Here is a 22,891-nt window from a genome sequence, read left to right on the forward strand (position 1 = left end):
TGCGCAGGCCCGAGGACAGGTCCACGTCCTCCCCCTCCACGTCCTCCCCCTCCACGTCCTCCCCCTCCACGTCCTCCCCCTCCACGTCCTCCCCCTCCACGTCCTCCCCCTCCACGTCCTCCCCCTCCACGTCCTCCCCCTCCACGTCCTCCCCCTCCACGTCCTCCCCCTCCACGTCCTCCCCCTCCACGTCCTCCCCCTCCACGTCCTCCCCCTCCACGTCCTCCCCCTCCACGTCCTCCCCCTCCACGTCCTCCCCCTCCACGTCCTCCCCCTCCACGTCCTCCCCCTCCACGTCCTCCCCCTCCACGTCCTCCCCCTCCACGTCCTCCCCCTCCACGTCCTCCCCCTCCACGTCCTCCCCCTCCACGTCCTCCCCCTCCACGTCCTCCCCCTCCACGTCCTCCCCCTCCACGTCCTCCCCCTCCACGTCCTCCCCCTCCACGTCCTCCCCCTCCACGTCCTCCCCCTCCACGTCCTCCCCCTCCACGTCCTCCCCCTCCACGTCCTCCCCCTCCACGTCCTCCCCCTCCACGTCCTCCCCCTCCACGTCCTCCCCCTCCACGTCCTCCCCCTCCACGTCCTCCCCCTCCACGTCCTCCCCCTCCACGTCCTCCCCCTCCACGTCCTCCCCCTCCACGTCCTCCCCCTCCACGTCCTCCCCCTCCACGTCCTCCCCCTCCACGTCCTCCCCCTCCACGTCCTCCCCCTCCACGTCCTCCCCCTCCACGTCCTCCCCCTCCACGTCCTCCCCCTCCACGTCCTCCCCCTCCACGTCCTCCCCCTCCACGTCCTCCCCCTCCACGTCCTCCCCCTCCACGTCCTCCCCCTCCACGTCCTCCCCCTCCACGTCCTCCCCCTCCACGTCCTCCCCCTCCACGTCCTCCCCCTCCACGTCCTCCCCCTCCACGTCCTCCCCCTCCACGTCCTCCCCCTCCACGTCCTCCCCCTCCACGTCCTCCCCCTCCACGTCCTCCCCCTCCACGTCCTCCCCCTCCACGTCCTCCCCCTCCACGTCCTCCCCCTCCACGTCCTCCCCCTCCACGTCCTCCCCCTCCACGTCCTCCCCCTCCACGTCCTCCCCCTCCACGTCCTCCCCCTCCACGTCCTCCCCCTCCACGTCCTCCCCCTCAAAAGATGCTCACAAACTCAAGCTAGCATGCTGGAACATCAGAACCATGCTAGACAAGGCTGACAGCCACCGACCTGAACGTCGGTCTGCCCTCATTGCACATGAACTCCTCAGACTTGACATCGACATAGCCGCTCTCAGTGAAGTCCGCCTGGCAGATGTAGGCAGCCTCCAAGAACGCGGCGCGGGCTACACACTCTACTGGTCTGGAAAGCCTTCGGATGAACGACGCCTATCTGGTGTAGGCTTCATGGTCAAGAGCTTCATTGCCTCCAAACTCGAAAACCTTCCGACAGGCCTCTCGGACCGAATCATGTCCATGCGACTCCCACTTCAAAACAAGCGTCACATCACCCTCATCAGTGTCTATGCTCCAACCCTCCAGGCGGAACCAGCAGAAAAGAACAAGTTCTACACCGACCTGCGCAACCTCATCCAACGTACCCCTACAGCCGACAAGGTTGTCATCCTGGGCGACTTCAACGCTCGTGTCGGCAAAGACTCAGAAACCTGGCCAGGAATCCTGGGCAAGCATGGCGTCGGCAAGTGCAACGACAATGGGCGCCTCCTGTTGGAGCTCTGCGCAGAACAGCGACTTGTCATTACAAACACCCTTTTTCAGCAGAGGGACAGCCTTAAGACCACCTGGATGCATCCCCGATCCAAACACTGGCACCTCCTGGACTACATCCTGGTGCGAGAAAGTGACAAACAAGATGTGCTCCACACCAGGGTCATGCCTAGCGCGGAATGCCACACTGACCACCGGCTGGTTCGCTGCAAGCTCAACCTTCACTTCAAGCCAAAGCCCAGGAACAATAAAGCCCCCAGAAAGAGGTTCAATGTTGGAAACCTGCAGTCAGACGAAGCGAGAGGAAACTTCCAGGCAAACCTCAAAGCAAAGCTCGACGTTGCAACCCGCCTCACGGACCCGTCCCCTGAAACCCTCTGGGATCAGTTGAAGACTACCATACTGCAATCCACTGAAGAGGTACTGGGCTTCTCCTCCAGGAAAAACAAGGACTGGTTTGACGAAAACAGCCAGGAAATCCAGGAGCTGCTGGCAAAGAAGCGAGCTGCCCACCAGGCTCACCTTACAAAGCCGTCCTGTCCAGAGAAGAAACAAGCCTTCCGTCGCGCATGCAGCCATCTTCAGCGCAAACTCCGGGAGATCCAAAATGAGTGGTGGACTAGCCTCGCCAAACGAACACAGCTCAGCGCGGACATTGGCGACTTCAGGGGTTTCTACGAGGCTCTAAAGGCTGTGTACGGCCCCTCACCCCAAGTCCAAAGCCCGCTGCGCAGCTCAGACGGCAAAGTCCTTCTCAGCGACAAGATCTCCATCCTCAACCGATGGTCAGAACACTTCCAATCTCTTTTCAGTGCCAACCGCTCAGTCCAAGATTCCGCCCTGCTCCAGCTCCCTCAACAGCCCCTAAGGCTAGAGCTGGATGAGGTTCCCACCCATGATGAGACATATAAGGCAATCGAACAACTGAAAAGTGGCAAAGCAGCAGGTATGGATGGAATCCCCCCAGAAGTCTGGAAGGCTGGCGGCAAAACTCTGCATGCCAAACTGCATGAGTTTTTCAGGCTTTGTTGGGACCAAGGTAAACTGCCTCAGGATCTTCGTGATGCCACCATCATCACCCTGTACAAAAACAAAGGCGAGAAATCAGACTGCTCAAACTACAGGGGAATCATGTTGCTCTCCATTGCAGGCAAAATCTTCGCTAGGATTCTACTAAATAGAATAATACCTAGTGTCGCCGAGAATATTCTCCCAGAATCACAGTGCGGCTTTCGCGCAAACAGAGGAACCACTGACATGGTCTTTGCCCTCAGACAGCTCCAAGAAAAGTGCAGAGAACAAAACAAAGGACTCTACATCACCTTTGTTGACCTCACCAAAGCCTTCGACACCGTGAGCAGGAAAGGGCTTTGGCAAATACTAGAGCGCATCGGATGTCCCCCAAAGTTCCTCAACATGATTATCCAACTGCACGAAAACCAACAAGGTCGGGTCAGATACAGCAATGAGCTCTCTGAACCCTTCTCCATTAACAATGGCGTGAAGCAAGGCTGTGTTCTCGCACCAACCCTCTTTTCAATCTTCTTCAGCATGATGCTGAACCAAGCCATGAAAGACCCCAACAATGAAGACGCTGTTTACATCCGGTACCGCACGGATGGCAGTCTCTTCAATCTGAGGCGCCTGCAAGCTCACACCAAGACACAAGAGAAACTTGTCCGTGAACTACTCTTTGCAGATGATGCCGCTTTAGTTGCCCATTCAGAGCCAGCTCTTCAGCGCTTGACGTCCTGCTTTGCGGAAACTGCCAAAATGTTTGGCCTGGAAGTCAGCCTGAAGAATACTGAGGTCCTCCATCAGCCAGCTCCCCACCATGACAACCAGCCCCCCCACATCTCCATCGGGCACACAAAACTCAAAACGGTCAACCAGTTTACCTATCTCGGCTGCACCATTTCATCAGATGCAAGGATCGACAATGAGATAGACAACAGACTCGCCAAGGCAAATAGCGCCTTTGGAAGACTACACAAAAGAGTCTGGAAAAACAACCAACTGAAAAACCTCACAAAGATAAGCGTATACAGAGCCGTTGTCATACCCACACTCCTGTTCGGCTCCGAATCATGGGTCCTCTACCGGCACCACCTACGGCTCCTAGAACGCTTCCACCAGCGTTGTCTCCGCTCCATCCTCAACATCCATTGGAGCGCTTTCATCCCTAACGTCGAAGTACTCGAGATGGCAGAGGTCGACAGCATCGAGTCCACGCTGCTGAAGATCCAGCTGTGCTGGGTGGGTCACGTCTCCAGAATGGAGGACCATCGCCTTCCCAAGATCATGTTATATGGCGAGCTCTCCACTGGCCACCGTGACAGAGGTGCACCAAAGAAAAGGTACAAGGACTGCCTAAAGAAATCTCTTGGTGCCTGCCACATTGACCACCGCCAGTGGGCTGATAACGCCTCAAACCGTGCATCTTGGCGCCTCACAGTTTGGCGGGCAGCAACCTCCTTTGAAGAAGACCGCAGAGCCCACCTCACTGACAAAAGGCAAAGGAGGAAAAACCCAACACCCAACCCCAACCAACCAATTTTCCCTTGCAACCGCTGCAATCATGTCTGCCTGTCCCGCATCGGACTTGTCAGCCACAAACGAGCCTGCAGCTGACGTGGACTTTTTACCCCCTCCATAAATCTTCGTCCGCGAAGCCAAGCCAAAGAAAAGAAGGGTCCAAATCCATACATCTCTTAAGTTTTCCACACAGTCTATGAGATCTGGGCTTCATTAGTCAGGGAATTGAGTTCTAGAGTTAAGACATCTTGTTGCAACTCTACAAATCTCTGGTGAGATCACACTTAGGGTATTGTGTTCAATTCTGGTCACATTATAGGAAAAATGTGGAAGCTGTGGAAAGGGTGCAGAGGAGATTTACCAGGGTGTTGCCTGAATTGGGAAATAAATCTTATGAGGCAAGGTTAGAAGAGCTGGGACATTTCTCTTTGGAGCAAAGAAGAGACTTAATGGAAGTCGATAAGATTCTGAGAGGTATAGATAAAGTAGACAACCTGCACCTTATTCCCAGGGCAGGAAGAGCAAACACCAGAGAACATCTATACAAAAGGAAGAGAGGAAAGTTAGGGGAGTCATCAGGGGTAGTTTTTTTTTGTACACAAGAGAATTGTGGGTGCCTTCATTACCTTTCCAGGGGTAGGCAATTCATAGATAGGCACATGGACGAAAGCAAAATAAAGGGTTATAAGGTATGAGGATTTTGTTTTGGTAGGAATATATAGGTCAGCACAACAACAAGGGGCGAAAGGTCAGTACATTTCTGTAATGTTCTGTTTCCACTGAGTTACGTTTCCATAATCACTTTACTAACAAGTCATACAATTTCTTTTGATTTACGCACTTCCTGAATGTCATCTTCTGATATTAATAACCTTGATGAAATACACTGATGTATTTACTCTCTTGGTATTATGTTTCGCCTTGGCTGTACCAAATATACAGTCAGTGCAGAATAGAACAATGGCTGCTGGTGAACGATATCAGCTTGCTGTGGATACCCTTAGATTCATTTTGAAAAGTGTAGTTTATCAAGGCATTGGTAGTTCTCAATGCAAAGTCAATGACAAAAAACATTTGCATCACATTTAAAAAAGGCTCTGCAGCAGAAATGGGAAATCTTTTAGAAACAAATATCAAGCACAAAAATAGTCCACGTTTGGAATGGTTAGAATGTCACCATAGATTTGATACCAAAATACCTTTTTTTTGCTGCTTTCTCAGTTCTTTGATGGAGTACCAAGGAGACAATGCAGTTGAAAATGCAGATAAAGAATCTTAAATGAAATTTAATGAAGTGCAACATCATAAAAAAACAGAAAATTTAGATTTAAAAGGATACTGGCAGCATTGGTGCAACAATGGCTGAAGAACAGAAAGCAGAGAGCATGCTGAATGGTTCTTTAACCAGGGATAGAGCAAACAAGCATGTTTTTTTCTGAGGAATCCGTACAAAGATCAGAGGGATTTCTGACATATTTCATGATTTTCTCTTGATTATATCTGACATTACAATTAATTAAATGCAATGGGGAAAAAATGTGCTTAATTTTCTAAAACTAGGGTTTGGCCTCACAGAAGTATTGTATTCAAACTTAGAGATCACACTTAGTGATGTGTGTTTTGCAAAGGATGCAGCTCTAACATTTCAATACAATGGAATATTTGGTTTTAGTATTATGAATCTTACAACAAGGGAAAATAGATGTCAGAGGCAGGAAAAATATACCTCTAATTACCACATCTGTTTTTTTTAAAATGCTTTTGGACAAATTCAAGCTTAGCAAATGGATCAGAAGCAATAAAACAAACAAGATATTAGTTTGTAGTGATTTGAAATATCCAATGTTTAAATCGATTCAGCATTATAAAAGAGTAACCCCCATGCCCTCCACCAACCCTCCTGTTTCCTCTGCTATTCTGAACAGCAAGGAATAAATTATTAAAACCATAGCAAAATCCTAACAAAGTTCTAGCACCCATAAATAACCCACCATATCTTTTTCAAATTATTAATGTGTGGTTTTGATATGATGACAAGTACAGAGAAAATCACAGACAATAGAGAACAATCTTAATGAATTGCTTACCTTGTTCTTCCACATTCACATGCTTTTGTCACAAATGCAGGACAGGATGGGCATGGTCCAGGATGGCATAAGCTGAAAGGATTGATTCTGCTTCAGAGAGTTTTACTTACAATAGGAATAGAATAATTTTTATTCAACTGAACAGTATTTTAATTTTTTTTTAATGTGTGTGTGGGTGTTTCAAAAATAAACTTTTTTTTGATGGGATAGTGGCTGATACAGCTAGTCCCTATTCTGGTTATAAAAGCCCCAGAGATCAGTTGCAAATTTGACAGGGGAATTTAATATATATATATACATATATATAGATCTATATATATATAAATACACACATGTATACATAACACAAACCTGTCACTGTTTAGATTTCTGAGCTTCATTAGCCTTCAGAGATGATTTTCAGTCAGAGGCCAAGACTTTCAATGTTGATTGAAACAGTACATTGGAAATAAAGCAAAGGTTAAAATAAAGGAGGATGGACATGAGAGGGAAATGGGGGAAAAAGGTAAGACAAGGTGAGAAGTTGAAATAGTTTTGGTTCTTTATTTAAAGTTGCTTACAAGCGAATAGTTTACTTGTGAAAAGCTAGTCTTGATGTTTTAGTTTATTCATGGTACACAATCTTAACAGATGTAAAGAAAAATTGTCTCAGGTATTCTAAGAAAATGACTGCTATAAAGGTATTAATATCTGGGACCTCATGCATAGAAATTTTGAAATTTAATGTTTACATCCCCAGCACCACCAAGTTTTAGCAACAAACAAAATGAAACTATTCATCAATGTTGGCCATTTTGTCATCAATATGAATAAGCAATTAATCTTATAGTATAATCATTGTTCATTTTACACCGAAGCGGTTTGATATTCAGAGGGATTTTTAAAAAAAATAGTTTTCTGTATTTCGACATAACTACCAATAATCTGTGGAGACTGAAAATCTAGCTTCCAAGATAGAAGGCACACAATCTCAACGATGAGATGTAATTTTCTTTCAGTACAATTAAATATAGTTGAATTATTCCAATAATTTTCTGATCACTAGTTATGTTCAAAAACCTCAGTTGTGCAGTTCTTGCTGATTATGGTGTTTGAATTATTATTTACATTTGACAATTTAAAAAATCTTTACCTTGTCTAAAATAATTATTCAGAAATCTACTAGTAGCATGGAATATTACCACTACTCGAATTATTATGTATCCAATTATTTTCAAATTGTTTTGGGTGACTGGGTTGGGTTGGAACAGTAACAGCATGTACTGGGTTGCAAAAATTTTCACTGCTTACTTTGGAGAGTAATACTGTTGATTAAGTAAAGGAGCATTGACAAGATAGTGGGAGTGAGTGATATTACTTCCACTTTTGAGTGTGAGACTGGAACTTAATTATTCAGGAGTCTTCAAAAATGACTGTATAGCACCAAAGTGGATTGTGAAATTGTAAATGTGTACATTAATCAAAAGAAGTCAACATCACTAAATAAATAAATCCAAGTTATTTCACAACAAAAAAAAATCAATGATCTTTGCTTTGAATAAATAAAAATATAAAAACTGGCATCTCTCCGAGTGAAAGCAGAGACCTGTGAAAGATTATATAGAGTATCTTTCATGCTTTGGTTAAAATTTTTGAAATAGCAGGAACAAGTAATTCAGATTCTCATACCAGCTTTATCTTTCAATAATGGTGATTAATATGAACTTTAATATTCACTAAAATCCATTCTATCACTGCCTTTGTATACTCAACAACATTCTTGGTTAGAGAATTACATTTTGTAGAGAAATTTCATCTCTGTCATGAATGAGCAACTTCCTATTTTGATGTTGAGTCTTGCTTCTCATCTTTTCCCTCAAGAGCTTGCATAATTTTATACAATTTTGAGATCACCTCTCCATCTAAACTCTGAGGACTAAGGTCTTGAGTCTGTTTAATCTTTCCTTGTAGACACTCACTCCAGCAATCATTTTAGTGAACTTTTGCTGCGCCCATCTTTCTTAAATTCATTGTTTACTTTAGATTCCTGAAACAGATAGAATCTGTCTTGTAAAGGCTTAAAATACCAACAAAGACTAAATTGCTAAAACAGGGTTTTACAAATAAGAGTGGTTTTATGCTAAATCAATTATAACAAGTGAATTAGTTAAGCCAGGGCTTCCCAAACTTTTTTGCTCACAGAACGCTTTTGGAAGCACTTGTAAATCACAGAACCTCATAGTTATGAACCTGAAGTCATCCGAAAGTAGAATGGTGTCAACTTCCAGTTTGAAAAAGTAACCTGAAGAAGTGCTTGCCAAATCCCATTTCTTCAGAATTTGATTATTTTGTTTCAATTGAATATTAACCAGTATGCAAATACAAATATCACTGACCTCCCAGACCCCAAATGCCCATCTTCACTGACCTTCCAGAAGCAGGTTTCCAACTCATCCCCAGCCGCCCACAGGCCGGATCTCCCAATAACTTTGATGCAGGTATCCATCTCAGCCCTAGCTGCCCACAAGTGGAGCTCCTGATGCCTCTAACGTTGGTTTGCATCCTGGCCCCTGCTACCCACAAGCCCAAGCTTCCAACACCTCCATCGCAAACCCCCATTCCCGTCAACCAGGTTCTGGAGTCACAGTCGCCTCCGCCAGTGACCCTGACTGCAAACACACCATAGCCCCCAACGCCTCTATTGGCGCAGGTCCCAATCCCGACCAACACCATTTTTGCGCCCATGCCAACTCTATCACCAGTTCCCACACCAACCTCAGCAGGGGTGGGGGAAGAGAGGGAGTGAGTGAGTGAGAGTGGAGGGAGGCAGTTTAAAAATTTTAAAATATGGCCAGCCTTATGTCAAAAGAAATCAGAGTCTCATTAGTTGAAAATGGCATCTTGAGGCCTAATGTCTGTACTGCTGATGTCAGGCCTCAGACGCAATTTTGTTTTGTCAGCATTGAGAAACTGTTCAGAAACACAGGTAAAAAAAGTCATTTAAATTTAAAGCAAATAAAATCAATTATTACAAGTTTTAGTTATTACTACCCATTTCTTCCATAGAACCCAGTTTGGGAAATGCTGAATTAAACCAACCTCTTTCCTAATGCATTTTCTAAAGCAAATTCCACTGCATTTTATTGAGATTCTCAAATATCTTACAATTTAGGGGAAAGAGGAAGTTCCCAAATTGGCAGATACGAAACTCCTATGGCCCAATATTAATTTAATACCAAAAGTACAGTGAAAAATAGAACTGAAATTAGTAGTACATAGAGAATGATATTTGCTCTCATGAAGAAAAAAAAAGCTTGTCCAATGGAAATAAATATGAAAAAGACAAGTGATGTATCAAATGGAAAGTACAGTAATAATAAAAAAATCTAGGAGGATGTATATTTCTTGTATATTTTTGGTGCTTACATGTTACATGAGTGAGGACAATCACTTCCAGGTCGTTTCTTTCCACAAAGCTCTCCACAGCTGTGAGGTATTTCATTTCTGTTCCATTCCGGATTGTTCACTTTGCCTTACAAGTGAATTGAACACAAATAAATCATCTACACCTCATTTGTCACTCCTTAAAAAAGTTGCAGAAAACTACTGGAGACAACCAAAATAGCATTCCTCAGGTGTCCTTGTTTATGACTTGGGGTTATCATTCATTGTGACATGTTTTATCAAGTTAAATATGAAAAATATGTTCTTTGCATTTAAAAGGAAAGAGCACTGGTCTCTACATCTTTAAACATCTAAGTAGACAGTTGAACTACCAACGTATAGTTAGATGGATTTCTAAGGAGCTACTAACAAGAACCCAGAAATAAAAAAATCTTGTAATGTGCCTTGTAAATAAATGCCACAAAAATGGTAATGGTAGAAAAGAACTCACATGTCCACATTAATGACACTAAAGTTAAAAGAGTAGATAGCTTCAACTTCTTTGGAATAAATATCTCCGCAGCAATCAAAGTGCACCAAAGCCTCTACTTTCTTAGAAGACCAAGGATTTACGACATTTCCCCCTTGTCCCTCAACAACTTCCACTGATGCACCATCAAAAGCATACCTGTTTGATGTATCTGTATGGGAGTTGCTCTGTTCAAGATTGGAAGAAACTACAGAAGGTAGTGAATGCAGCTCAAAACATAATAAAAACTTTTCTCCCTTCCAGGACCTGCTTTGAAATCTATCATTGCCAAGGAAAGACAGCCAGCATACTGAAATGCATATTATACCATGGAAATATTCTCTTCTCCCTCCTCCTTTTGGATAGAAGGTATAAGATTGTGAAAGCATGCACCAACATTTTCAAAGATAGTTTCATCTCCAGAGCCATCAGGCTCCTGGATGAACCCCATAACTGATCTTTCTTTTCATTGCAACCTTATACTCTGTAAATGTTGGTCTTTACATGGCTTCATGTATGTTAGAGATAACCTGTTAATCTACTTGCAGAACTTTTCTCACTGAAAAGCACTTGGTATAATTTGAGATATGAACTTAAACAGATTAAGTGCAGCATCTCCACTAGCAAAGTGGCGATAGTGTACATTTTCTAGAAGAACAATTCTCCAAGGACTTTTCTGCAACTCCTCCCGAAGGCATGACCACATCTACCTAAAAAGATGAGGCTGACTGCCAAATTTCCATCCAGACCATTTGAGATATTGTTATACAGGTCAAATACTGTAACCTCCAACCAGACCTTGTCCATGGTTCAATTACGAATCATAGTTGTTCAATTATATTGGTCCTAGAGCCTGCAAGTGGGAAACCTTCTGCTATATTATCTGGAATCAAATAGCCCATTTTCAGATGACAATTAAACCACCCTTTCTGATGGAATAAATGCATAATTTTATCAAAACTTTGCATAATTGGTACATTTCTTTTTTTTAAACATATCAGAATTATCACCATCTCAGGTCAAATCAACAATCTGTACACCGTTTACAACAGATTTTGTGCAACATTTTTCATAAGTCAATTACTGTTGAATGCTTTCACAAGGTTTTAAACTTACCACAAAAACACATGTAAGTGTTAGGAACCCGTACTGAAACATTCTGACATGCAGGACATCGCCAACCACCATTTGCATCTAACAAGTTAAAAGAAAATTTTACATAGCACATCAAGAGCCAAAGAATTTATTCCATTAATTTTCAATACAGAATTATGCAGAATATGAAGACATGATAGTGAACTTTATCTAAGTGAAGAACTAGGTTAGAAACTTATGAGTTTTTTTTTTCTGAGAGGGTTGCCAAAAAGTTAACATTCTGTGCATTTGTAGGCAAGGCACTGGAAATGTTAAAGTGACAGGGAAAACAGATAGACATCCCTACAATGTAAAAGATCACCATCCAGGACAGATGACTTTGCACCCATTGACCATTTGGCACAGCATGATGGAAGATAAATAACAAAGGCACCAAATAGCCACTGATTGTAAGTGCAGAATAATTCAGTTAAATTGGCTTATTCTGACAAAGTTTAAATGTTGTCAGATTTTGCAGTACAAAGGAAGCAATTGGAGAATACTACACTATCAGAGGTGCTACCTTATGGACAATTGCTGAACCAAGGTTCAGTGTATTCTCTCAGATGGATGCAAAGGATGTCACGACACTCTCTTTCCAATGTCCTAGCCATCACTTATCCTTCAAACTATATCACCATGACAAAATGAGATGAATTTGATCTGCTGCCCAGGGTATTTAGCATTCACACATACATGGTCCTGAAGCAGAATCAAACAATCTGACCTCTGTACTTGGGAAGCATTGGGGCTTGGTGAGGAACAGACCTCAGGTTACATATTGATGAAACCCTGCTCAACAATACCCTGACAAGGTGTTTTAAAGATAAACTGCAACTGTAGTTTGAAAATGTTTAAGATATCTCTGATTCTAAGAAACAAGCAAGTTTGTGAAAATAGATAGGAATGACTTAAAAATTCTTGCTTCATTTTAAAATATTAGACATTTTCATTTTTCCAAGGATGAACAATTAAACACAGTTAAAATATTAAAAATACATTAAATAAACTCTTCCTCATCTTCAGAACAAGAAATCTATTCAAATGAATGGGGATCCCAATCGAGCTGGTATTAGAGTCAGAGTCAAATGTGTTGAGGGTCTCAGCTCAAAGTTTCCTCCACTGAAAGTACAGATATCTGTTTCCATGCCCATCCCTGACTTTACTGTTGAGGAAAGGCCAAACATGTACCCTTAGGAACTGCTGACCATAGCTAGTGCAAGATGGTCCATTGTACTACCATTTTAGGGATTAGCTGTTGCACTCTCTACACTACAACAGTGATGACAGTTTAAAAATACTTGATTAGTTTTGTGATACCATTGTGAAAAGCAAGAATTGAATTTGACGCTGTCTTTTAACATTACCCACAATAACTTACAATGAGGTTGGACATTTACAGGAGGCATAAATGAATGCTTCTTGTATTACAGGCAGAACTAATTTGCCATTTGTAGAACACAAATCAGATGTCCAGATTTCTTTTAGCAACTAAACTATCTGTAATACACAGTACCTTTTGAAACAACCCAAAGCAGAACTCAAAAACTGCACATGGATATACAAATACAATAAACTAACCTTCAGCCTGAGAAGCTGGTGATCTTGCCCACTTTTTAATGCAGTTCAAGTGAAATACATGATAACAACTTTGACAATTCCAGATAGGCACCATCACACGAATCACCTCACAGCAAACCATACATTCATATTTCTCAGCTGTCAGGTGTTCAATCAGCAAACCTAATAAAAAGGAACAAAATGAGTCAATAGTATGGGTTACTGTAGAACAAAAATAACCAGTGTATGGAGAATGAATATTAGGACTTGTATCTCAACTGCTAATGGACTAAAAAAATGTATTTTAAAATATTGCAAAACAATTTATTTAGTGTTATCAATTGACTGATTTCAATAAATTATATTAAAAATGGGAAGAGAAAGTCATATTCAAATAAGCACATTATAAACCTATTACAAAAATAGTTTGAGAAATTGTTAATGAACCATTTCAAATTGTGCCCACATTTCAAAGCATCACAACCCAATTGTTTCCTTATATACATGTAAAGACTGTATGGCATAGAAACAAGGGGATTTCCATAGCAGTTGAACAATCCAGAAAAGAGTTCATATCTAAGTTGTGAGATTAAATTCAACTGAGTTTGGAGAACCCACTGTGCACAAGTATTTCAAAAGCATAAATAGGTCAATAATTTCCTTCAACATTCATTAGACGCTCAGTGTGCACCCTTTGAGGTTGCCTTCAATTGTGAAAAATAAATATTAAAATACCCATATGACAATTAATATTAGTTACATCATTCAATATTAATAAGAATCTTTATTATCAGAAACCAATGTCTGCATTTTCAAAATGGCTTAATAATTTTGAGAAGCTACAAAAGATTAGAAAGCAAGAAATTACTTAATACAGAAATTACTTGAAAAGCAAGATCCTTTCTAAAATATATGATGTTGCAAAAAATCATTGTTATATTTTCAGACATTTTAAATTCCAAAAAAGCTCTATCCACAAGTTACAGCAAAAAGCTATTTAGTTTGGAATATATGCAGAGACCCAAGACTATACTTAAGAACTTGAAATTCAAGTTCAAAGCAAGAATTCTGCTTACTCCACAAAATAATAAATCACATCTTCCTACAGGAGCATACACTACACTATCTCTCTTAATCAAAAGAGCTTTATTAATCGAGTTCAACCCATTAGCATTCAAGTATTCCACCATGTTACATTCTACAAACTGGCTGAACAACCCCAGAATTTCCAGAATAATTTGTACAAAGCCCGAAAGCTGATTTCACTTTCATGTAAAAAAATGTAAAAATAGTAACCAGAGTGCTACAGCAGATGGTGAAGTGGAGGAGGACAAAGATGATGTGAAGACTGCGCGTAAAGTCAGAAATCAGAGGATTGTAAGTGGTGGAAATGCTCTTAGGTCCAGGTATCTCAAAGCAGATATTGTAGGAAAGGCAGATGAGCTTAGAGCTTGGATTGGCAAGTGGAATTATTACATTGTGGCCTTTAGAGAAACTTGGCTGCAGGAGGGCAGAACTGGCAGCTCAATGTTCCGGGGTTCCTTCATTTCAGATGCGATAGAGCGGGAGGGTTGAAAGGGGGAGGAGTGGTATTGATCATCAAGGAAAATATCACAGCTGTGCTGAGATTGGACAGTCCAGAGGGTGTCAAGGTAAAGTTCAATATGGCTTGGATTGGTGTTGTTGATACATCTAATACATTAACCCACCGGTTGACTGGCCAAAATATTAAAACAGAAATACAATTTAGTGAATGTTTATGCTGGGACAGTGAAGGGGGCCTACAATCCATGTGCCAAGATATAGCAGCCATTTAAATTCCATTAGCCCTGACCAAAGACAGTGAAAGACTCTGGAATGTGGTTACTTTGTAACTGCAGTTTGACTTGATAAATTACTTGATAGCTGATGGGTTAATGCTTGCTGCCAGGGAGGTGACTGTTTTGAGATTGATTAATGTCAGATAGTGTTGGAGCATTTAAACCCAAGTCTTTTAATGTTCAGAGAGCTCCTGGATCCCCTATGGGGGAATGCTGGACCTCCTGCCAAGCTTGTGTTTATTAAAGGAGTACTGGGAAAACTCAAGTGTTAGAGTCCTCCATTCCTTACAGTATGTTTGCTGAAAAATAGAGCACCTAGACGAAGAGGGTTGAAAAGCGACCGTTGACAAGGGCTCGTCTACTGAGGCTATATGGGTGGAGCTGAGGAATGGGAAAGGTAGACCACACTCATAAGCCACTTTCAGGTGGCCACATAAAGCTGCCTAAAATACCCGAATGTGGCTGTTGGGAGGCCACCTGAAAGCAGAGAGCCCTGACCCGACGAGTACTTACCCAACCCTCCTTGGGTAGGTGTATTCTCCACTTCTGAGCACTCCCCCTAGGCACCTGAAAGCAGGCAGGACTATGGCCACAGTCGACAGGAGCCGGCATTTGATCTGCGGTGCCTCTCCCCGCTGCGGACCTTTCAGGAACCAGGACAGCGCCTTCAGCGCTGCCACCTAAATGTTGCTTCGCACACACCTGCAGCCGGCTCCAGAGTCACATTCTCCCAGCTATTTCACCTGAAAGCGGCAATAGACTGCCCAATAGTCAGCAAGAATTGTAGGAGCAGATTTGTAGAGAGATAGCAGACAGCTACAGGAAACAAAGTTATGATAGAAGGAGATTTAAACTTGCCACACATTGACTGCGACTCCCATACTGTAAAAGGGCTGGATGTTTTGGAGTTTTTCAAATGTGTTCAGGAAAGTTTTCTAAATCAATATATAGATGTACAAACTAGAGAGTGTGGATTTTCTATTAGGGAACTAGACAGGACAGGCTACATAAGTAATGATCATAATGCCATTAGTTTTAATTTCATAATGGATAAGTCCAGATCAAATTCTTGGGTTAAGATTCTAAATTGGTAAAAGGCCCATTTTGAGGAACTGAGAAGGGACCAAGAAGGTGTGGATTGGGATAAGTTGTTTTCTGGCAAGGATGTGTTGTGTTTGGTTAGAGCCATGGTTCTCAAACATTTTCATTCCACTCACATATCCCTTTAAGTATTTCCTATACCAAAGGTGCTCTGTGATTAGTAAGGGATAACTTAAGGGGGTATGTGGGTGGAAAGAAAAAGTTTGAAAACCACCATTACAATCATATCTAATTGACTTGTTATGTGCACGGTTTCATAACTCCAAAGGAAATGGACCAATGACAATTTGTCTCAAGCAAAATACTTCAGTAACAACTGGGTCTAGAGCAGTGATTCTCAACCTTCCCTTCCCACTCACATACCACCTTAAGCAATCCCTAACTAATCACGGAGCACCGATGGCATAGGGATTACTTAAAGTGGTAAGTGAGTGGAAAGTAAAAGGTTGAGAACAACTGGAGGCATTCAAAGGTGAAATTTTGAGAGTAGAGTTTGTATGATCCTGTCAGGATTAAAGGTGAAGTTAACCAGCATATCGAACCTTAGTTTTCAAGGGATATTGAATCTAGTTAAGAAGAGAAGTGTATAGACAACAAGGAACAAATGAGGTACTTATGGAATATAAAAAATGCAAGAAAAAACAAGAAAGAAATTAGGAGGGCTAAAAGAAGACATGCTTTGGCAGACAATGTGAAGGAAAATCCTCAGGGTTTCTACAGATATATAAAAAGCAAAAGTATAGTAAGGGACAACATTGATCTTCTTGAAGATCAGAGAGGTTGACTATGCATGGCGCCAGAAGAGATCTTTTTTTGCATCAGTATTTACTCAAGAAACTGGCACAGTTTCTAAGGAACCTATACAGATTAAAGAGGAGGTACTTGCTGTCTTAAACCAAATAATGGTGGATAAATCCCCAGGGCCTAACAAGGTATTCCCTCAGACATTGAGGGAAGCTAGTGTAGAAATTACAAGGGCCCTGGCAGAAATATTTAAAATATCCTGAGCCACAGGCGAGGTGCCAGAGGATTGGAGGGTAGCTTATGTTGTTGCATTGTTTTAAAAAGGTTCCAAAGGTAAACCATGAAATTATAGGCCGGCAAGCCTGACATCAGTTGCAAGTAAATTATTGGAAGGTGGTCTTGGATTTACAAGTATTTGGATAGCTAGGCACTGCTTAGGGTAAGACAGCATGGCTTTGTGCTAGGTCATATTTAACCAATCTTATAGAGTTTTTCATGGGGGTTACCAGGAAAGTTAATGATGGAAAGACTATGGAAACAGTCTACATGGACTTTAGTAAGGCCTTTGACAAGGTCTTACACGGGAGGTCAGTCAGGAAGGTTCACATGCTCAGTATTCATGGTGACATAATAAACTGGATTTGATACAGGCTGTAAGGGAGAAACCAGAGTGGAGTGAATGATTGCTTCTCAGACAGGAGGCATGTGACTAGTGGTGTGCTTCAAGGAGCAGTGCTGGGACCATTGTTGTTTGTCATCCATTTCAATGATGTGGATGATCAAGTGGTAAACTGGATCAGCAAGTTTGCAGAGAGGCGTCGTGGACAGTAAGGAAGGCTTTCAAAGCTTTCCGAAGGATTCTGGACCAGCCTGAAAATGGGCTGAAAATGGCAGATAGATTTTAATGTAAACAAGTATGAGAAGTTACCTTTTAAAAGGAGAAATCAAGGTAGGCCATATGGTAAATGAAAGGACATTGAGGAGTGGGTTAGAACAGAGGGATCTGGGAATACACATACATAATTCCCTGAAAGAGGCATCACAGCAGGATAGGGTTGTAGAGAGCTTTTGCCATATTGGCCTTCATAAATCAAAGTATTGAATATCAGAATTGGTGTGTTATGGTAAAGATGTACAAGTCACTGGAGAGGCCAAATATGAAGTTGTGTATGCAGTTTTGATCACCTAACCACAGGATATATATCTATAAAATTGAAAGAATGCAGAGATTTACAAGGATCTTGCTTGGACCTTAGGGCTGAGGGAAAGGTTAAACAGACTAGGACTTTATTGCCTGGAGTGTACAAGAATGTGGGGAGATTTATTAGAGGTGCACAAAACTATGAGTAGACAGAGTAAATGTAGACTTTTTCCAGTGAGGTTAGGTAAGATACAAAATAGAGGGCATGGGTTAAGGATAAAAGCAAAGGTTTAGGAGGAACAATAGGGGGAATTTCTTCATACTGAGAGTAGTGGGTATGTGGAACAAGCTGCCAGTTGAAGCGGTGAATGTGGACTCAATTTTCACATTTAAGAAAAATTTGGACAGGTTCATAGATGGGAAGGGTATGGAAGGCTTTAGACAGGGTCCAGGTCAATGATAAAATAACAGTTTGGCACAGACGAGAAAGGCCTGTTTTGTGTGCTATTTTCTATGGTTCTAATTTCATTCATTGCAATGTGACAGATTATGTGTTTGTATTGTATTTATATGTGTTTTGGGGAGATAAATTGGGGGAGGTTTTTTAGTGTAGATCACATACAAACACTTTTAGTTCAGCCTGGTCAAAGCCCTTGTGGTTTGAGGAGAGGACTGGCTGTCTAATGTTTCACATGAAATAAGAAACAAAAAGGAACTCTGTGGTGAACTGAAAGAAAGAGGTTATCATCCGGAGAACCCTTTGGCATGGCACTGAAGTGGCTGATTAAAAAATATCTGTTGTGGGTCTCCAGTGAACAACAAATCTCTCTCTGAAAACTGGCAAGAACCTTCGTGAGCAGTGAACATTTACCTTTCAAGCACCAAAGCCTGGTGAACTGCCTGCAACCATGAACTTGGAGGACTGAGAAGTGAGATTGGATTGTGAAACAAAGAACTTTTCTGAACTTACACACACATTACGTACACATGCACTTAGAATTAGAAGGGGGTTAAGTTAGGTTAGTTAAGTCAGGTTAGTTAAGTCAATAGCGACAAATTAAAGTGTGATTCTGTTTTCATGTTTAAAGATAATTAAAAGCAACTTTTGTTTAAGTAAATACTTGTCTTGGTGAATATCTATTGCTGCTGGGTTTTGGAGTCCTCTGGACTCGTAACAGCAATCACAAATAATTAAGAAAAAATAAAGTGCTGGGAATACTCAACAAGGCAGGTAGCATCGACAGATAAAGAGACTTAACAGTGTCAATAAGGAAAATAGAAAAAAAAATGTGAATTAATTTGAAGAAAGGGAAAAGGCTGGAAATAAAGGAATATCTATGATGCAGGATAACAAATTTGTCCAGGTGATTCAGATAAGGATTCAGCTTGTAATGACGAGTTTCTGCTTCAGGTACACAATTAAGCTGAAGAAACCAGTGCCTGCGATGTGATGACAATATAACTTCAAGGCTACTCCGGGAGTTGGGAGTGCAAGGAAATATACACCAACAAGCAGTTAAAGATCTCTCCAGAGCTGCTGAAAAAGGTCAGTAACTCTGAATGAGGAGAAAGGATTCCACCTGGGCCCCCAAGTGAGTGAATGGCATCTAGGGGGTGAGCCCACGATGCCAGGATTCACTGCTGAACCCTCTGGAGGTGTCATGGATCTATCAGTGAAACACTGAGGAAGAAGGGCACCAACTTAATAACCCAGAAGATGCCATCATTCACTCGGCTACCCCACAGAGTCAAGGCAGCAAGTTTCAAGAGTGCAATAAGGGTTATGAACATCTAGTCCTACATAATATACATGATCATCTGGTGAACCAGTGACTGCCGTGAAACAGCAGCTAACAACTAGGGAAAGACTTTATGACAGCATAGAAAGACAGCTAGCAGGAGAGAACAGACGCCTCTAGGGCTTCTGTGGGCTAGCTATCCGCGGAAGCAAGATCCTGTAGGTGAGGTGCATGGGTCTCAACCATTCTTGGCTATGAAATCTTGAAAGAAGAAAATACCCCGAGCCAGTGAGAGCAGGGCAGACAAAGATTCATCAACAGATAACTCAGTAACTGACAAAGGAATGTAACAGACAATGAGTTTGGCAGATAACCCAGTAACTGACACAGGAATGGAACAGACAATGAGTTGAATGATCAGAATACCTGAGGCTGCATCAGCTGATGGAGGACACAAGCTCTAGCACTGTACATGTGGCTGGGCAAAGGCTACTTCAACAAGAGGCCTGAAAATATATCAGGACAGGAAAGGATGCCTGAAGAAGGGGCAACAGTGACCTCACATGGACAGCTACTTTTTGAGAAGCAGGCCGAGTCAGTCAACTGAAATTCAGCAGCAGGACTAAACCCACGCTCAGGGGCAACACTATGAAGAAGTTGGAAAGAATGGGGGAATTAATCTATAGCTATGGGCCAGGACGTTTTGGAGTGCAAGAGAGGAAAAAGACTACACCAATGATCCCCAGCAAGTCCAAAAGGCAGGAGGAGATAGATCATCTAGTCAGAGAGAGGAGGTAGCTGAAGAAACAATGGAGGAAGGTGACAGAGGAGAAGGAAGGCATTAACCTGTTGCAAGCAGATATCAATTTCATAAACTATATGTACCTTCTAAAGGTATACAATTTTGCATTTCACTGTGTCACATTCTTAATAATTCTTTATTGTCAACTTTCCATGTTTTCGCTACACATTTCTTTGCAACTGCTATTGCTATATTTAAAAATTTTTCTTAGCATTTATCCAATTTCAATTTTATATTTTTTTCATATATATCCCCAAGTTTAAAAAAAAATTCTTGGATCCTATTGTAAATTTATCTTCATAATTTGTCATAATAATAGACTCAAATCATTCCAAAACCTTTCCACTTTTTCACAAGACCACACTGAATGTTTAAAAAAAGTCCCTATTTCTTTTGTACATCAAAAACACATTAGAATAATTATTAAGTCCATCAAGTATAATATAATTGGGAAAATTATATTGAACTATTTAGTATCTAGCATTAACCATATTTGTCACACTTTTTTGAGACAATTTTGACCATATTTCCTTTTAAATTTGTATATTTAAATTTTTCTCCCATCATCTCTTTGATTTATTTAAATCTTTCTTCGTTGTGGTTTCTTGTAATTTTATATACATATTAGTAATAAATTTCTTGACCAGAAATGTATCAGTTATTATATCTTCAAATTGACTGTTTTGGAAGTCTCAAATCTGTTCCCAATTTCTTTTTTAATTAAGATTTTATTTGATAATATGCAAAAATTATATTATGTATATTGTATTTATCTTTTAATTCGTCAAAAATTTTTTAAAAATCCTAAAAAATACAATCTTTTATCCTCTGTAACCTTTACTAGACTAATTATCAAATAAAGAATTATTCAAAGTAAAAGGAAGAAGTTGGTTTTAACAAAATTTTTGGTAATTGATCATTTTTAATTCCTCTCTCAATATGGATTTCATTCCATATTTTGAATAAATGTTTTAAAACTAATGTCTCCTTAGTTCCTTTGAACAACTCACTATTCCATTAATACAGAATTTGCTCTGGGATAAATTCACCCATTTTATTCATTTCAATCTAAATCAAAGTTGCTTTGTCACCCCTTTGATAACAGGAGGACAAAAATCTTAATTGAGCTGCTTTGAAATAATTCTTAAAATGTGGTAATCTTAGTCCTCCCTGATCAAATTTCCACATTAATTTTTCCAAACCAGTTTTTGACATCTTGCCTTTCCAAATAAACTCGTAGTATTTTATTCAAACTTTGAAAGAATGATTCTTATTCATGAATGGGTAACGATTGAAATAAATAATGTAATCTCAGAAAAATATTCATTTTAATACAATTTGCTAGTCCTATTAATGTTATTGGCAAATCCTTCCATCTTCTCAAATCCTCTTCCAACTTATCTAATAATGGCAAATAATTCAACTTAAACAAATTATTAATATTTCTATTAATTTTAATTCCCAAATATTTAATAGCATCATTTTGCCATTTAAATTTTGTCAATCTTTTACACTGAGAATAATCCATATCCACCATAGGTATCACCACACTTTTGTCAACATTGATTTTATAACCTGATACTAGTCCATATTGTTTTAATCTCTCGTTCAACTTATTTAACAATATTTCTAGTCTCGTTAAATATACTATAACATCTGCAAATAAACTAATTTTATGATTTTTATTACCTACTTCAAAACATTTAATTTATTTATCAGTTCTAATTAATTTTGCTAATGGCTCAATTGCTAATGCAAATAAAAAAGTGATAATGGACAACCTTATCTAGAAGACCTTTCTAACAAAAAGGGCTTTGACATTGTTTATTTGTAATCACTCTTGTTTTTGGCTGATTATATAATGCCTTTATCCAATTTATAAAAGTATTTGGAATCCCAAAAGCATTAAGTTTTTCAAATAAAAAGCCCCATTCCAATCTATCAAATGCTTTCTCTGCATCTAATGCTTCCGCCACTACTGGGATCTTTCTATTTTGTGCTATATTTATCAAACTTTAAAAATTAACAATATTGTCTGCTGCTCTTCTACTTCTAATAAAACCAGTTTGATCCATATTTATTAATTTTGGCAAAAATCCAGGTAACCTGTTAGCTAATAATTTTAATACAATTTTGTAATCTGTATTCAATAATGATACATGAAGAAAGTTGTAAACAATCTTTCCGTTTCTTCAGAATCACTATTATTAACGCTGTTTTAAAATGATTCTGGTTAAATCGTGTACCTTTTTCATTTGGTCTAATGCCTCCATTAATACAGGCATTAATAACTCCTTAACATTTTTATAAAATTCTGGCGGAAAACCATCTTCAGCACGTGCCTTATTATTCTGTAAAGACATTTGGGTCTCAAACTTCCATTTTAGAAAAACTTTCCAACAACCTTAACTTTTCATCTTCCTTTAACACAGACAGTTTAATGAATCAATCTTTTTTAATCTTTCATAGATTGTGAATAATAAGATTTAGCATAAAATTATCATTTTTTCCTGTGTTTTACAAGTAAACCTGTAGGTTTCTTAGTTGTAGTTATTGTTCTAGAAATTTGTTCTGTTTTTAATTGCCATGCTAAAACTTTGAGCCCTTTCAACCAACTCATAATATATTTGTCT

General features: G+C 40.6%; 1 protein-coding gene across 6 annotated transcripts in view; it reads right to left on the reverse strand.

Moving 5' to 3' along the window:
• Positions 1–22,891, reverse strand: part of nfx1 (nuclear transcription factor, X-box binding 1) — a 105,375-nt gene that overhangs the window by 75,079 nt on the left and 7,405 nt on the right. For all 6 annotated transcript variants that reach the window (XR_011349895.1, XR_011349894.1, XM_069913624.1 and 3 more), the window contains exons 3-6: positions 12,933–13,094; positions 11,334–11,411; positions 9,731–9,836; positions 6,326–6,397 (exon numbers count right to left, since the gene is read on the reverse strand). Coding sequence is in view for 4 of the 6 variants with exons in the window: in XM_069913624.1 (XP_069769725.1) it covers positions 6,326–6,397; positions 9,731–9,836; positions 11,334–11,411; positions 12,933–13,094 (418 nt within the window). In the remaining 2 variants the exon portion in view is untranslated. The remainder of the gene's footprint in view (positions 1–6,325; positions 6,398–9,730; positions 9,837–11,333; positions 11,412–12,932; positions 13,095–22,891) is intronic.

Source organism: Narcine bancroftii, chromosome 1 (genome assembly GCF_036971445.1).
Source record: "Narcine bancroftii isolate sNarBan1 chromosome 1, sNarBan1.hap1, whole genome shotgun sequence".
Lineage (NCBI taxonomy): Eukaryota > Metazoa > Chordata > Chondrichthyes > Torpediniformes > Narcinidae > Narcine > Narcine bancroftii.